Genomic DNA, 15,014 nt, shown 5'->3' with positions numbered 1-15,014 from the left:
CCCAAGGTGTGCAATCAGCCCGCGCGATCAGCGGAAGGGTTAGTAGTCCTTAATGCCCGCGTTGGATGGCTGGTTGGGGCTCTGGGGACTGTGGCATTTAAAATTATAACTACATTAAGTGCATCAACAAATTGCAGACACTTGGGGCGTTTTAACAATGTCATTTGGGGAGGGTACTGCACCCAGACCCCTCGCCAGAGACAGAGAGAGAGAGAGTGCATTGGAGAGGTAACCATAAATTAACCGTTTAATGTACTCGCTACATTGTCCCTCGGACCAAGCACAGCCCGGACACAACCACAACAAAGCGGTTACAATAGTCCTTTTCGAGTGGTGTGGCTGCGACTGCGGTGATGATTTTCTAATTTATTGCCTTATAAACATAATCAAATTCGCATCATAACAAAGCGAGCAACCCATAACAGAAGAGAACCGAACCGAACAGAACCCCTGAATCGCATCCCAAAACACACGCGACATGCTGCCTTTTCGGGGGATAATGATGACAGATCAGAGCGCGTCCACACACAATGGGATGATCGTCTGGATTCGGGTTCGGATTCGAGTTCGGATCCGCATCGGTTATGCGGTTTACGCTTGGGTTGTTACCCCCGCTCCTTCCTGCTGAATAGAACTCTGATATAAACACCGCTGAAACGCGCACAGATTGTCGTTATTCGGGACCGCATATGTCGATTGTCCTTGTGCTTGTGCTTGTCCTTGTCCTTGCCCCTGCCCCTGCTCCGTCATCCGCTTGTGGCACTTCCATTGTCCTTGGCTTGTTGGCACATCAACGTTACGTGTCATTAACTCTCCCGACTCCGACTCTCTGACTTTGTCGAGCTGTTGACATTTCAATCTGGCCAACGATTCACCGTAATTGATGCGCTCCCAAGTGCGAAATTCACGGCAGGTGTCGGATTATGCATATGAATCAATGCACACGCCACCCCGCCCCGCTCCGAGTGCAGAGCGCTGGAGTGCTGCAAGGGAGGGGAGCGGGTGCAGCGGAAACTTAAATGTTCGCACATTTGCAGCTCATCAATTTTCGGCATTATCCCCGTCTCAGATCGTCAGCGCAGCAGTTCATTCAACCTACCTCCTCCTCCGATGTCCGTTGCTTGTGGTCCGTGGTCCATGTTAGCGCCGTCTTGTTGACTTAATCGCCCCAAAACAATTTACTCCTGCTTCGGATGCTCAGTCCCTGGCTCTGGACATTGCTTAAACGCTTGTCGCCTAATGATGGGGCAGCAGCAGCAGCGGATCCATCGCTGCAGCTGTAGATGAAGACGAAGGATGGAGAAGGAGATGGAGAAGGAGATGGAGAAGGAGCTGCAGCAGGGGCTGCAAGAGATGAAGATCTGAGGAGCTGTGCCTTCTGCCCGCTGCCCCACCGCATTATTAAGCCATAAAATTGAAAACTTATTATAATTACATAAACGTACGCCTCAACGCCTCCAGACATTCAGACATTCGGTCTGATGGGAGGGAAGGGCACTCCCGATGGATGGATGGATGGGCAGAATGCGCTTTTAACGCGCTCCCAGACGGAACCAACGAACGAACGATTTTCGGGGCGCACGCATCCTGCGCCGTCTTCGGAGCTGCATTTAATGACCAAAGCAGAACAGATTTTTCCCTCAATTTTTTGGCAGCCTCTGGCCGGCGGCATAATGAAGGGGTCGAGGGGCCTGGGCCGTGGATGCTGCAACAAGCTACGAGTACGCTCTTGAGCTCTGGACTCTCCTCTCACATTATCGACATTACCATTACCATTACCATTACCATAACGCAGATCTGCACGGAACTTGATGGCTGGCAATTGCATCTGCTACGGTTCCATCCTCCGGGTGAAAGATGAAAGCTGACCACACGCGTTGACAGGAACATCTCGAACTCTTAATGGAGAAAATAGCCATACGGAGGATTTACCAGAAGTACCTTAAGAAGTACCCACTGCATCCATCGTTCACATCGCTAAAACTTTTAACGTAAATCAACCTTTGGGATCTTTCGATGTTGGTTAACTAATAATACGAGCATTAGTTTAAATAACGTTATAACGAGCACAAAAACACTTGATTAGTTGTTGGTTTGTTTGTCTGTTGTGTTTTTTTTTATTACTCGTATGCCACTGAACTGTTTTCGATTGCTTAGGCTGTTTATTAGAACGAAAGTGCGAGTATTTAGTAGACAATCTCATTCTACACATCCGACAGATCTCTCTCTCTCTCTCTGTCTCTCTCTCTCTATTGCTGATCGTTGCGTAAGAGCATGCATATAGGAAGTATTTGTATTCCAGGTCGCCGACGTCTTTGTGTGGGTCTGGCGCTCCTATAAAGCTTTGCATAATCAAATCGATTACAATATGGAAATCAGGTATGAGCTCGGTGTCTCACTCTCTCTGACTCTCTCTCTCTCTCTTCTAAAGTAAAACAAATGACGTTGGCCACGAACGTGACATCCAAAGAGAGCATTTGAGACTGAGACTTAGAACGAGAGAGGTTCCCTGGTTAATTGAGTGACCAAATCGAGACGAAATAGGTGGTTCAGTGCCTCGGTTGCCAGCCAGCCGATTGTGTAGGTGACTGTGTGAGTGCTAGTCGAGCAGGTAGGCCTGTCTTATCAGACAACGGCCTCGGCCTAGGCCTGTGCGGACTTATGTCTCATTAATTCAACAAATAAAAAAGAAAACTCAAGCAATTCCACTCGTACACGTACTACTATCAGTAAGCGAAAGCCAGAGGAAAAATTTGGCAACAAACACTCAAGATATGATAATCAGTTGATCTGCCAAAGGGTTCTGCGCCATATATCTTCCATTTATGTATTGAAAATATATTCGATTTTGATTTGTTTGCAGTCGATGCGTTCCATCGATTCGATTATTTATCAACGAAATACCTTTAATACAGTGCAAACGTTTGATTGTGTATTTGTGGTCTATCACAGTACTAAGCACTCGATTGGATCTACTTAAGATTAGCTGCTCCTCCGCCAGCATCACTGCTCCGGCTTGCGGACAAAGACCTCCTGCATCTCGACCTCGGCGGGGGGGGCTCGACGCTTCCCGGAACGGAACTGCTCTTCGATTTCTAGCAGCGTGCGCCGCCGCGTCTCGGGCAGGGCCCAGTAGATGAAGATCATGGCCAGGAGGGCCATGACGCCGAAGAATACGAAGCACTGGCTCATGCCGATGGCCGCCTTCAGGTCTGGGTAGGTCTTGAGGCACAGGAAGGAGATGAACATGCCGACGGCCACGGTGAGGCCCGAGGCCGGGCCGCGCACCTTCTGTGGAAAGAGCTCCGAGATCATGAAGAAGGGCAGCGTGTAGAGGCCGAGGGTGCTCAGGACAATGAAGCCCACGATGGAGACCACGGGCAGGTAGGGCACGCCGCGGAGCAGAGCGCTCCAGCTGTGGCCGGCCAGCAGGAACATGCAGGCGCCCATGCCCAGAGTGGAGATGATGCCGGCCCGACGGCGGCCCCACGCCTCCAGGACGTAGCCCATGGGGCAGGTGGTGAGCAGGCGGGCCAGCCCGATGAGGAGGGCGCACATGAAGGGATCGATAGAGATGCCCGCCTCCTTGGAGATCTGCACGGCGTACACGATGACCACGAAGATGCCCGTCAGCTGCTGGAAGGCGAACAGTGACATCAGGATGAGCAGCGGCTTGTGCACCTCCGGCAGCCGCAGGCTGCGCAGGAACGAGGGCTTCTCCTCGGCGTCCCGCAGCTGCAGCGACTTCTGCAGCACCTGGAATTCCTCCAGCACCTGGGGATGGGTAATGTGCGCTGTGGAGAGAGAAGAGATAATTGTACCGGGCAAATTTGGCGACTGGGCACAGTTGGAGAATGCTACTCACGGGACTTGTCCAGGCCGCGGAAGTAGTTGAGGGACTTCTTAGCCTCGGCCACCCGCTTCTTGGCCAGCAGCCAGCAGTGGCTCTCGGGCAGGGGCAGGACGCAGAGCAGTGCTACCAGCTGGTAGCCGCAGCAGATGAGAGCGATGAGCCGGAAGTCGTCGCGGATGAAGTACCCGATCCCGTAGAGGATTGTGATGCCCCCGGCCACCGAGATGGAGGTGCCCAGAATGAGGCTGCCACGCGTCCGAGGCACGCTGATCTCCGCTGCGTACACTCCAGGCGGGGCGCTGGCTAGGCCCATGCCAATGCCTGGAAGTTAATCGGTTAGCAGTGATCGACAATCGATTAATCGATGAAGCATACCCAAGATGAAGCGGGAGACGATGAGCTGCCAGAAAAAAGAGTCGGAGTCCGTTTGGCTGGCGGTCGCCAGCAGGATCCAGGCAGAGATGGTCAGGATGTTCAGCACAACCAGCGTCCGCTTGCGCCCGATCTTGTCGAGCAGCACGCCGGACAGCAGGCCGCCGAGTGGTGCGGCCAGGGCGTTTACCGAGGCGAACCAGGACGCCTGCGTTCCGTTCAGGTGCACCGGCTCCATCTCGTCCTTCAGCTGGTCCAGCGTGACCGTGGGAATGGCCAATGTCATGCCCGTGGACAACACGCCCACGTTGGCCAGGATGACTGCAATCGCCTGCCGGCGCACGGCTCGTGGCTGCTCACCCAGTGGCTTCGTCTGTAGCGGCCGGTCCAAGCCCGACACGATCTGAGGCTGGCGTCCATTGGTGTGTGGCTCCTCGTCTGTCAGACCCATGGCCGAGTCACGTGCCGGTGCCGGTACCGGTCGAGGAATCTCCTGTTATCTCTTCTGCGGACTGCGAATAGAGTGGATGATGTAAAGCCAATATTAGCACTTGGCGGTAAACTTCCCCAGATACGAGTTGTCGTAATCCCCACCGAAGACTCGTCGTTGTGACTGGTTGTTTGCACTATAAGTACGTACGTACCCACACCCATAGCCTAATTCAAGTATTTTGTCAGTACCAACTCGTACATATATCAACGCAAAAAACGAAAGCATATCCGGCAGTATAAAGTTATATTTTCTGTATCTGTATCTGTAACAGCCGCCCTGGCCCCGCTCTCAATTGGCCTCTCAATCTTTGAGATATCTCCATCATTTAGATAGATGCACAACCTGATTATTCGGATATCAAAGGGGGCTTTATGGCTAGGCATCCCCAAAAGATTCGGTCGGCAACCTGTAGAGCTCTACCAATCGGATAATTTCTGTGCATGTTTGTAGCTTTAGGGTTGGGCAGGGTAGATCTCTTCCAAAACGGGTCTTGGACATCAGGCCATCTTTGCGTTGTCGTGAGACTATGGTTAGAACCGAGTTATTCTATGAATTTTGAACTGTATTATTATTTGTCTCACTCCTAAGCACTATTACTTTCGTAGGCAACCATACGATAAGGGCAAACGATACGACTAGGGCGATAGGAGGGGACCCTGCCCAGTGGCCACGGTTCACGGATTTGCGCCACAGCTGATTCGCGATTCGTAAGAACTTTTCTGTTTGTTGTTTTGTTTGTGGATCGCATGTGCTTGGGGATCACTTCGATCAATCGACGCCAATTAACAGCTATGCATCCACACAAATTAATTGAAAAATACTCACGCGGTGAGGGGAGGGGTGGGGAGGGGAGCTTCTGTTTGGAGATGGATCGTTCGGATAGATGGACGGTTTTCCAGCACGAGGGTAGATAACCTGCTGCCGAAAATCCACAGAGTGGGAAAACAGGTTCTGCCACTTCAGGCCAAAAATCTAGCCGGTGTGTTTATGGCCAAGAAGCGAGGCAATGCTTGGGCAAGTCTGTCACGGCACAGCGGAATAGAGCGAACCCGTCGACGGCGAAACGCTGTAGCCTACTGAATGCCGCTTGCCACGTTGGACGCGCCTCAACTCGACGCCTGACTCCTCTGCTGTGCTCTGCGGACCGCTTAACTATACGGATTTCTGCGCTCTGCGCTCTCCCAACAGACTCTCCCATGTGCGGACAGGCAGGGGCGATAAGGCGAATGCCCCGTTGAGGAAACTTAGAGGAAACGTCACCGGACACTGGATTGCTGTGCTGTTTGACTTTTGTGTGTCATGATCGTTTTGATCGCTGCTGATAGTGGGGTATTGTTGTGGATCGATTTGTGGCTGGCTTCTCTAATGAATAAAGGGGTTTAGTATACCGCTCTCCCGCTGTCTCTGTCTCTGGCGATCCCCTACGCCAGTGCGCAATAGGCTTATCGGATGGGTTGACATAACCTTTACACGCCAAATGCAAATTAAATGCCAATAAATACTTAATGAGCCCCGCGCGCAGCCCCAACATCAATTGCTGCGTTACCATATGCCACAAGCACTACAGATACTACAGATACTTGCGGCGGCATTGGCTTATCAGTTTAAGTTTAATCGCCATGCTGTCATCGCTGTTGTTGCTGTTTGTGGGACATCAGGCAAGTGGAAGTCCACCCTCAAGAGCCCGCAACAATTACAGCAACAAGCAGTGATTTATCTTATCGAATAATGAATATATTTCGCCTTCACTGCTGCAATATTTGCCCAGCAATATATTAAGCGAAGAGACAAAGGCTGACTCTAAATTGCGTGCTGTCAATTGGCCATTAGAAGTCGGTTCTGTCCCGATTAGATAGCGATACATTTACGAGGTGTTAAATCCCATAAACGAAAAACCGTTAGGCTGGAGGCTGTGTTCGTGCCGCAGCAGTTAGCAAGTGTCAGTTACCCTGATATCGATACTTTTCCGATATATTTATTTTGGTATATTTCTGAGGCGGTATTGTGTATTGTTAAGTCTACGGTCACACTGCCCAGCCTGTCACTTTTGTGTGTAGTGTCAAACGATTGATAGTTGAGCCATCGATAGCTTTGAATGTTTTGAAAAAAACAATCGATACTATCATGATAGTATCGGGCTAAAAAAATTATTAATTTTTAATTTTTTCTTTTGTTATTTACTGGTTACTGGTTTTCGGTTTCTGAGGTCACTCAAAAAACAAATCAAGTGAAATATTTATTTTTCCAAATATTAAGACACATTTCAAATTGACCGCCAAACTCAAATTTAGCGCACCAAAAATACTGACATTTTTCGCTCTCAATTCGGGGGTTTGCAAAATTCGCTCTCAATGTCGTGGAGAGGTGGTCTCTTTTTAGTGGAGAATAGAGTGTTTTGTGGAGACTTTCCCCCATTTCGGGGGGAGAGTGTGATTTTTCCCATACAATGACGCAACAATGAATCTTTATTCCATACGCGTTCCCGTAAGATACATTTGATTTGTATGGGAAAAATTGCATCAACATGGGGAAATGAATTAGCAGCATTGCTGTGCAACTTTGGCACGGAATGAGCAACAATCTGCATACCTTGGGAAAATGGATATTATGGACTTGAGGTATTGTTTGTAATTTCAGGCTCCAATTAATGCAGAAACTACTCAGTCTCTGTTTTCAAGATATTAACGAAATTTTGCAGCTCACGGGTTCCAATAATAGGTATCAGAACCGGGATAAATGTATTTATAAAACACAAAACATATACATTAAGAGGTAAAAAACATGTCAATCTAGGATAAAATCATAAATAATGTTTCACTGGAGCTTGGAACAAAACTTTTCACACCCATTGAAAGAAATAAGGTATACAAAAGTACATACGCATAGAAGATACTTGGTTGACCAGCAACACTGACGTAACATTTAGTCAACATTTAAGTTTTATGCTTTGGCCGGTTTTGTTTGAACCTTAATATGTAAACAATCCAATGAAAAAGAGTTCTAAAAACTAACCAATCCTGAAGGAAATTTATGTATCTATCGGATAAAATTATTTGTTTACGGCTGAGAGGGCCAACTATCTAGTAATATTAAACTGAATATCAAAATTGACGAATTTCATATCACAAAATATCACGGTATGGCAGCCCGCAGCAACTACGAATTGCACGAGTCTGGCAGCGCCACAAACCGACGACAAATTCGTTTTATGCTGTTTTTGTTTGAACCTTAATATGTAAATAATCCAATAAAAAGGACTTCGGAAAACTTGCCAATCTCTTAAAAAATTTATGTATCTATCGGATAAAATTATTTGTTTAGGGCTGAGAGTCCCAGCTAGCTGGTAATATTAAACGGAATATCAATATCGAGGAATATCAACGTCGAATGTTTTGAAAAAACAATCGATACTATCGTGATAGCTCTAATAATTATTAAAAAACCATTGAAACCTTTTAGGAACTTGTCCATTGTAAAAATTAGATGCCACCTGTCGATTTGTTTACAAATTTGTCTTCGTATTTTATAGCAGCCAGTCCAAACATATCAAAAGCGCAACGACTGTAGCTCGATAATATTATGATAGTCGCAAAACCGTCGATAGTAGAGACTAGCAGTAAAATATCGATACTATCGATAGTGCCCTCGATGGTTTGACACCTCTAGTGTGTAGTGTGTAGTTAGTGCGAATGGCTCATTTTTGCGTTACAAAGTGAGCTCCAGTTTGATTTTTATAATTCCAATACCGTTTGTCCGCGCTTGTCCGTATTTGGAAAAATCTAATTGGGAATTATAAGGTTTCATTTTGAACGGCAAAATTTCGGAGTCATTCATTTAATCAGTTTTTGTGAGAATTGTTTTTGTCGTTTTTGTGCGTGTTTTTCTATTCCCACATCGAAGAATCCCGAGCTCGCTTATTGCGGTGTCGTGGAGCGCGGAAAGAGTGGTCAAGCAGCCAAAGTCCTGCTCCGAAAGTAAACAACGGTGACAGTGCCACTTGTGCGGTGGAGCAGCATCCAGAATCCTCCATGAGCCGTTAAGTGTGTCGCCTCCGAGTCTACTGTTGTCCCAGGCCCCAGCAGCCATAGCAGCAGCGGCAGGGTGGGATGAGGGATAAGCGGCCTTGTTTATAGGCAGGTGCGCGTCCCCACGATATAGCAGCAGAAGCGAAGCAACAGAAGCAGCATCCACATAATTTAAACCTCAAAGAAAAGTGAAAAACGGAAAAACAGAAAGAGACACGAGAAAACGCTTCGATAATTCGGTTCGTTCGGGTCCAGGAGAGCGGTGGAGCGTGGATAACGGTGCACAGAGAGCGAGTGCTGTGTATGTGTAATCGTGTCCGTATCAGTGTGTGTGTGTGTGTGCGTGTGGCAGCATCCTGGAAAAGCAGAAGAGCGGAAAGCAGAGCAAAGCAAAAGCAACATAATCAAACAGAAATATAAAAACAGAGTTTTCCCCTAAACCCAACTCCTCTTCCAACCCTCCAACCCTCCAAGCCCCCAGTTCCCAACCATCCAGCGTGCTGTCAACAATTTCCCAATTGTCGTCGTCCTCGTCCTCGTCCTCGTCGCCATTGCTGTCGGAGCAGTCACCATCAGAACAATCATGGAATGCCGCTGAGGCCGACCCCAGGAGGACCACCAAAGCAGCAGCAGCAGCAGAGCAGAGCAGCCCTACCCCTCCTCCGCCTTCTCCCCTCCAGCAGTGCACTCAATGCCAGGCGGCACAGCACAGGGCTTCGTCACTCACCAGCAGCAGCCATAGATATTGCTATAGATACAGCTAAATATACAGATACACACGCAACGGCCATGTCCAGGTCCATATCTATGTCCAGGCAGTGATTATCCCTCGCTGTGACCTAGAGAGGCCCCCCCCCCAAATTCCCAGTGACAATTAAGTAGAATCAACAGATCCCGACTTAGTCCCGATCCAGACCCAGATCCAGAATCCTCCGCAGCACTTGGACTACCCCACAAACTGCAGTTCAGTTCCAGTCCCGGAAGAAGAAACGCATCGAGATGACCACTGACTTTCTGTTCCCCAAAATAGCGGACTGCTCCTATGTGTCCTGTTACTGGTGAGTAGACAAAGCCATAGTCATAGTCATACCCATAGTCGTGAACCTGCCCCACGGCCCCCAGTCGGTGAAGCAACAGCCACAACAATGCGCACAGGCAGGGTGGGCAAAAACTTTTTCATTAGGCAAAATCATTCACCTTGAAGGACGAGGCATAATATTAAGACTATGCTAGCGTTCGCTTAGCTGTAAATAATGAACAGAAGACAGATGGAGGAGGAAATAAAAGAGAATGGTTCACTGAAATTTTCGACTGTGAAACCCCTTTTGAAATTTCTTCTTTTGTGAATGATTATCTGTGGATTGGCCAGTCCTTACCTTTGGAGCATTGCTTCTTTTAATTATGTATCTTTTATTTTTGTGCGTTATCTCTTTTGGCAACAACATTCGCCGTGGTTGGCAAGGGGCGGGGGAGCCTTTTGTTCTTTCCGCTGTCCCCCTGTCCCTCTCCGTCTATGCGTTTGTGTGTTTATTCCTTGGCTCCTTGCAAGGCATGTTTTAAAGAAGGTACGGGCCTCGGAGCAGTTTCTATCTCAGTTTCTAAATCTTTGGGTGCCGTACAGAGGCTGTCCTCTCGGTTAGCTATTCCATTTATTTAATTTACCTTGACCCCTCGCTCGTCGCCGCCCCACGCATCGCATTCAAATCCGCCAAATTTTCGGTCCCGTCTCTGCATCTATGCTTCTTCATCTTTCCTGATTATCCTTCTATGCTCTTCTCTTCAACTTCCCGTCCTCCGAGTCCTGATGCGGCGCCGTGCCGCGCTGCGCAGCACCAGAAATTAGGTCAAACGGTCATGTCTGCCTAACAAGAAAAGCGTGCCACAGTGTGTGCCTGTGTGTTGGTGCCCCTGTATGTGTAGTAGTGTGGTGGGGGTGGTGGCGCGGGTTGAACCTTTTGGTTCGTTTTTATTGCCACATGCGAGAGGCGCGTTTCGACTATAAAACAAACGGCCAGCGGCACCAGCAACAACAACAGAAACAACAAACCAAAGCGAAAATTAAACACACACACACATACAGCGTGCATGTGTTCCATCTGTGTGTTGGTGCAATATTTAAAATGCTAATTGCAAAAATGGCGGCACAGACGATGCCGATGACGAGGACATGGATGGGGTGGGGGTAGCGGTAGGGACAGAGTTATGGCAAGTTGGCAGGAAGGCGCCCCCAAGGAGTAGGCAGGAGGCCCCCCAGGCAGCAGCGGGAGTGGTATGAATGGCATGATATGAGTTTTATGTTCGTCTCCGCCTACACACACACACATACACACAACAACAAAAGCAGAAAAAGTGAACTTCATAGGACATAAAAAGTTTTTATACACGCACATGCACACGTACAAACACAGACACCGACACCACACACCATTTACATGTACATATAAGGATGAAATGTCGTAGCGTTCTCTGACCTCATCCTACCCCCTTCCCCAAAGGAAGGGACCCTTCGTGGCCACCCTTCAGGACATATTCATTGATTAATTCACATTCGCAAAATGCTCGCGCACTCACATTTGCACTCAGATTCATCGCCAGCGTCATAGCCATAGCCATAGCCATTGCCACCTCTCCATCATCTCCTTCCAGTGGGGGAATCTTGGAATAAATACGCGCACTCTCTCTCGCTCTCACTCTTACTCTCGTTCTCACACATGCATACACACTGAGGCGCCATCTGTGTGTGGAAATGTGCAGCATGCCGTCTCTTCTGTTTGTTCAGAGGGTGAAGCGAAAGGGGGGTAGTGCAACAGAAAGTTTATACGTTGCCCTCTGGCTTTGGCACTCAGCCATTAGCATCGGCAGTGGGATGTGCCATTCGGTTATCTGTCGACCTGGGCTGGGGCACACTTCTTCAGCGAGGCACGTCCTCCCACTGTTCGCCCCCCAATCAGTGCCTGGCAGGGCATTAATAACGCCAGCTCACGATATCGCCACAAGCCACTTCCAGTCGCGACTTTTGACCGTGCCACTTGAGTGGGTTCCACTTACCAACCTTATGCCTCTCCTGCCCCGTTCCTTGTTCCCTTCCTCCACTCTGTGTGCGGCTGTAACTGTTGATATGGCGAATTGTTCTTCCAAGCTTTCTGCGAGTGAATGCTTTTGTTGTACTCTGCAGAAGGGTACTGTAACTTCGCCCAGAAAGTTGCAGCTCTCGGTCCTTGGTTCTAAAGATATCTGACTATTATTTCACTATTGTTTGGACAAGTTGGATAGGTAGGAAAGCGGGAGCATGGTATAGCGTAGTAGAAAGTTCGGTCTGCAAGGGTTTGCGAATAGCTATGGGGTAATGCTGTCGTTGGGTCCGTGGACCGAGTTTAATGCCTCCTTCGCATGCACCTGACGCCGCCCACTTGTTTGTGGCTCGTGTGGGCTGTTCTGGTCCTCGACTTCGTCCTCAGCCATGCCACGCCAGGACAAACATGCGAGCAACAATGTGTGGCAGCAAAATTGATTGGAATTTATTTGAAAGAGCCATAAACACTAAACTGGCAGTCATGAAACACACGGCAACAGGGTACGGGACACGGGTTTTGGGTCTTGGGGCCAGACGATAGAGGCAGCCGCGTGCTAAGCAAAATCGATTATTGTAATTTGAAAGCCAAGAGGCGGCCTGTTGCTGATAAGCCAGACCGGGGCGGGCACCGTTGGCATTTCGTGCAGGGATTTGGGGCTCAGAAAGTGCACCAGTAGTCGCTTGGTGAATAACCCAACCCACTTGACACTTACCACTTGCCATTTGCAGCGAGGAGAACGTGTGGAAGCTCTGCGAGCAGGTGAAGCGGACGCGGCCCGAGGAGCTGGCCACATGCTATGCGGTTTTCGTGTCCAACGAGGGGCGCACGGTGCCGCTGTGGCGCCAGAAGGCCGGACGGGGCGACGATCAAGTTGTGATATGGGTGAGTTCTTATCCTTCAAATCTTTTCAGTATATAATGACTCTTTTCACCTCGTTTTCCACACAGGACTACCATGTATTCTTCATGCACAATCCCTCGCCGAACCGCTGCCTGGTGTTCGATCTGGACACCACGCTGCCCTTCCCCACATACTTCCACAAGTACGTGACGGAGACTTTTCGCTCCGATCTGGCCCTGCGACCGGAGCATCACAGGTGAGGCCCCCCCACTCCATGAAGACTCATGATTTTCTTACAAATCCGTACGTATTTGCAGATTCTTCAGGGTCATACCCGCAGACACATATCTCATTGAGTTCTCTTCGGACCGGCGGCACATGCGACGGCCGGATGGCAGCTGGATCAAGCCGCCGCCCTCATATCCACCCATTCTATCAAACAGTGAGATGCTCTAACAGAATCGGTGATATACCATTGAGTCCCTTTGTCTCTTCCACAGCCAATATGCACTGTCTAGGCGACTTTATCTGCATGGGGGCCGGCAAGGGCCCCGGCGCCGTCTACAGCCTCTCGGAGTTCGTGCACAACTTCTACAAGTCGCCCAATATGGTCGCGCAGCACAACAAGTAGAGGGGATCCACATCCACATCCGCATCCAGGCCCAAGCACCCACCATCCAAGAATCCATGTCCCTTAGGATCATGTCGAGATCTTTTTGTCTTTGTGGTGCAGTTGCTTGCCATATAGACACATAATTACCAATTGCATATACACATATACATATAAACATACATATACATATATATACACATGAATATATTTATGATAATGTATTTTTGTATTCAGGTTAACAGAAGACAAGCCAAGCCAAGCCGCTCGCCGCGCTCTCGCTGTGCTCTTCAGATCATTTGTATTGAAATTCAATTCTAAAGAAATTATAAATCTAATTATACATTTTTTATTGTATGTATTGTATTCGATAAAACACTCGTAGATATATCATATATCATATACTATATACTGATACGGATCGGATCTAGCTAAGGGCAGCCCAAGAAATGCGATTTTTATTCGTTACTCTCTCGAAATACTTTTTGTAACCTAAAACCTAAAACCAAAACCTAATCGAAGGGAAACGCACCAATTACGAGTAAAACTACTATGACATTTATTAAACCATTTATGGCATACATTCATGAATATCTATATCTATAAATATATATGTATATGATATGGATATACCACGCTACGCTCTTGATTCTGTAATTCAATTTTTGGCTAAGCTAAAAGCAACCTTAACGTTAACCTTAACCTTAACCCTATCTCTAACTCGAACTCTACATCTAAAAACCCAAATCGTTGACTCGAAGCTAAAGCTTACTCGAAAGGAATAATTAAATTAATGCTTGTTAACTTGTTTTACCGTATTTATTGTACACTAATTACGTACTCGTACAACAATTATAATTGTAATTCGTATATATATACACATGTATTGACTTTGTATACAAGAAAACGTAACGTAACGAAACGAAATGAAGCGAAACGGAGCAAAACCGGAGACTATATTGATAATATGTATGTTTGTATCTAGCTAGTTTTTGTACGGTTTGTATGCCCGAGGATCCGCAGCAGAGTCCGCATTAGCTTCCCCCCCCACCATCCTGCAGTACTGTGACCCCCATTCCAAACCAAACCGGTCCCGCTTAGACTTGATTTCGATATATTTATCGTATCGTTTCCCCGTTCGATTGACGACTTGTGACGCGCAAAGACTGATTCATTATACGCTCTACGGTAGCAGCAGTCCCACTCCCTGCAGACCCCCCGCCCCTTCCTAGGATACCTACCCCCTACTCTGGATTAATGTAGTCTTCTTCCTTCGATTGTTTGTCGCTAGACGCCCCGCCTCCTTTACACTCAAGATTAGTTAACGAAACTCGCATTTATTTTGGATTCACTCGTTTACACTTGTTTGGATTTGTATAAAGAGGTTTTAACTCGATTTGTATGGGGGATACCGCGTACACCTAAATATTTATAACATAAATGGGAATGTATAATACATTAAAGCTGTGCAAAAGTCTCAAAGTTAAACCTAAACTCTTAATAACAACAAAACACGAAACGTTTCTCAATGTTAAGCATGTCTAGCATCTTCATATATGTATGTACTATATAGATAGCTGGACAGAAACTCACGCATTCTACACAGTTTCAAGTTTATTGTTCGCTCATCGGTTATCGCCAAGCAATCGATTGCAGAGCTCACTATTTGTTTGAGTAAATATCAATTAAAAACGAACAAACACGCACAGATAATGCATCATGATCGTGTGACGGCCACAGTTTTTCT

The 15,014-nt window shown here is 47.7% G+C and overlaps 3 protein-coding genes across 3 annotated transcripts in view; 2 read left to right on the top strand and 1 right to left on the bottom strand.

The window, feature by feature from the left end:
- The window catches only part of LOC111077086, a 63,719-nt gene that overhangs the window by 45,095 nt on the left and 3,610 nt on the right, over positions 1 to 15,014 (top strand). The gene's annotated exons all lie outside the window — the stretch shown is intronic.
- LOC111077087 (facilitated trehalose transporter Tret1) lies at positions 2,847 to 5,867 on the bottom strand. Its single transcript, XM_022371231.2, has 4 exons — positions 5,544 to 5,867; positions 4,229 to 4,737; positions 3,866 to 4,174; positions 2,847 to 3,794 (listed from the first exon to the last, which is right to left on the bottom strand). Exons 2-4 carry the CDS (start codon positions 4,674 to 4,676, stop codon positions 3,004 to 3,006), a joined length of 1,548 nt encoding a protein of 515 aa, XP_022226923.1. The 5' UTR covers positions 4,677 to 4,737; positions 5,544 to 5,867; the 3' UTR covers positions 2,847 to 3,003.
- Positions 8,403 to 14,313, top strand: LOC111077089 (protein N-terminal glutamine amidohydrolase). The gene is made up of 5 exons (XM_022371234.2): positions 8,403 to 9,801; positions 12,546 to 12,699; positions 12,765 to 12,913; positions 12,975 to 13,099; positions 13,158 to 14,313. The coding sequence occupies exons 1-5, from the start codon at positions 9,743 to 9,745 to the stop codon at positions 13,286 to 13,288; spliced, it is 618 nt and encodes a 205-aa protein (XP_022226926.1). The 5' UTR covers positions 8,403 to 9,742; the 3' UTR covers positions 13,289 to 14,313.

The sequence above is a fragment of the Drosophila obscura genome, unplaced genomic scaffold, assembly GCF_018151105.1.
Source record: "Drosophila obscura isolate BZ-5 IFL unplaced genomic scaffold, ASM1815110v1 contig_151, whole genome shotgun sequence".
NCBI lineage: Eukaryota > Metazoa > Arthropoda > Insecta > Diptera > Drosophilidae > Drosophila > Drosophila obscura.
Note: the sequence above shows the minus strand (reverse complement) of the source record. Positions and strands in the feature narration are given on the sequence as shown.

Excerpts from the sequence above, each read along its gene's own strand:
- LOC111077089 (XM_022371234.2), top strand. The coding sequence starts at position 9,743 with ATGACCACTGACTTTCTGTTCCCCAAAATAGCGGACTGCTCCTATGTG. Across the intron at positions 9,802-12,545 it reads TCCTATGTGTCCTGTTACTG|CGAGGAGAACGTGTGGAAGC; the intron begins GTGAGTAGACAA and ends TGCCATTTGCAG. Across the intron at positions 13,100-13,157 it reads TCCACCCATTCTATCAAACA|CCAATATGCACTGTCTAGGC; the intron begins GTGAGATGCTCT and ends TCTCTTCCACAG.
- LOC111077087 (XM_022371231.2), bottom strand. The coding sequence starts at position 4,676 with ATGGGTCTGACAGACGAGGAGCCACACACCAATGGACGCCAGCCTCAG. Across the intron at positions 4,175-4,228 it reads CGTCTCCCGCTTCATCTTGG|GCATTGGCATGGGCCTAGCC; the intron begins GTATGCTTCATC and ends ATTAACTTCCAG. Across the intron at positions 3,795-3,865 it reads CCGCGGCCTGGACAAGTCCC|CGCACATTACCCATCCCCAG; the intron begins GTGAGTAGCATT and ends CTCTCTCCACAG.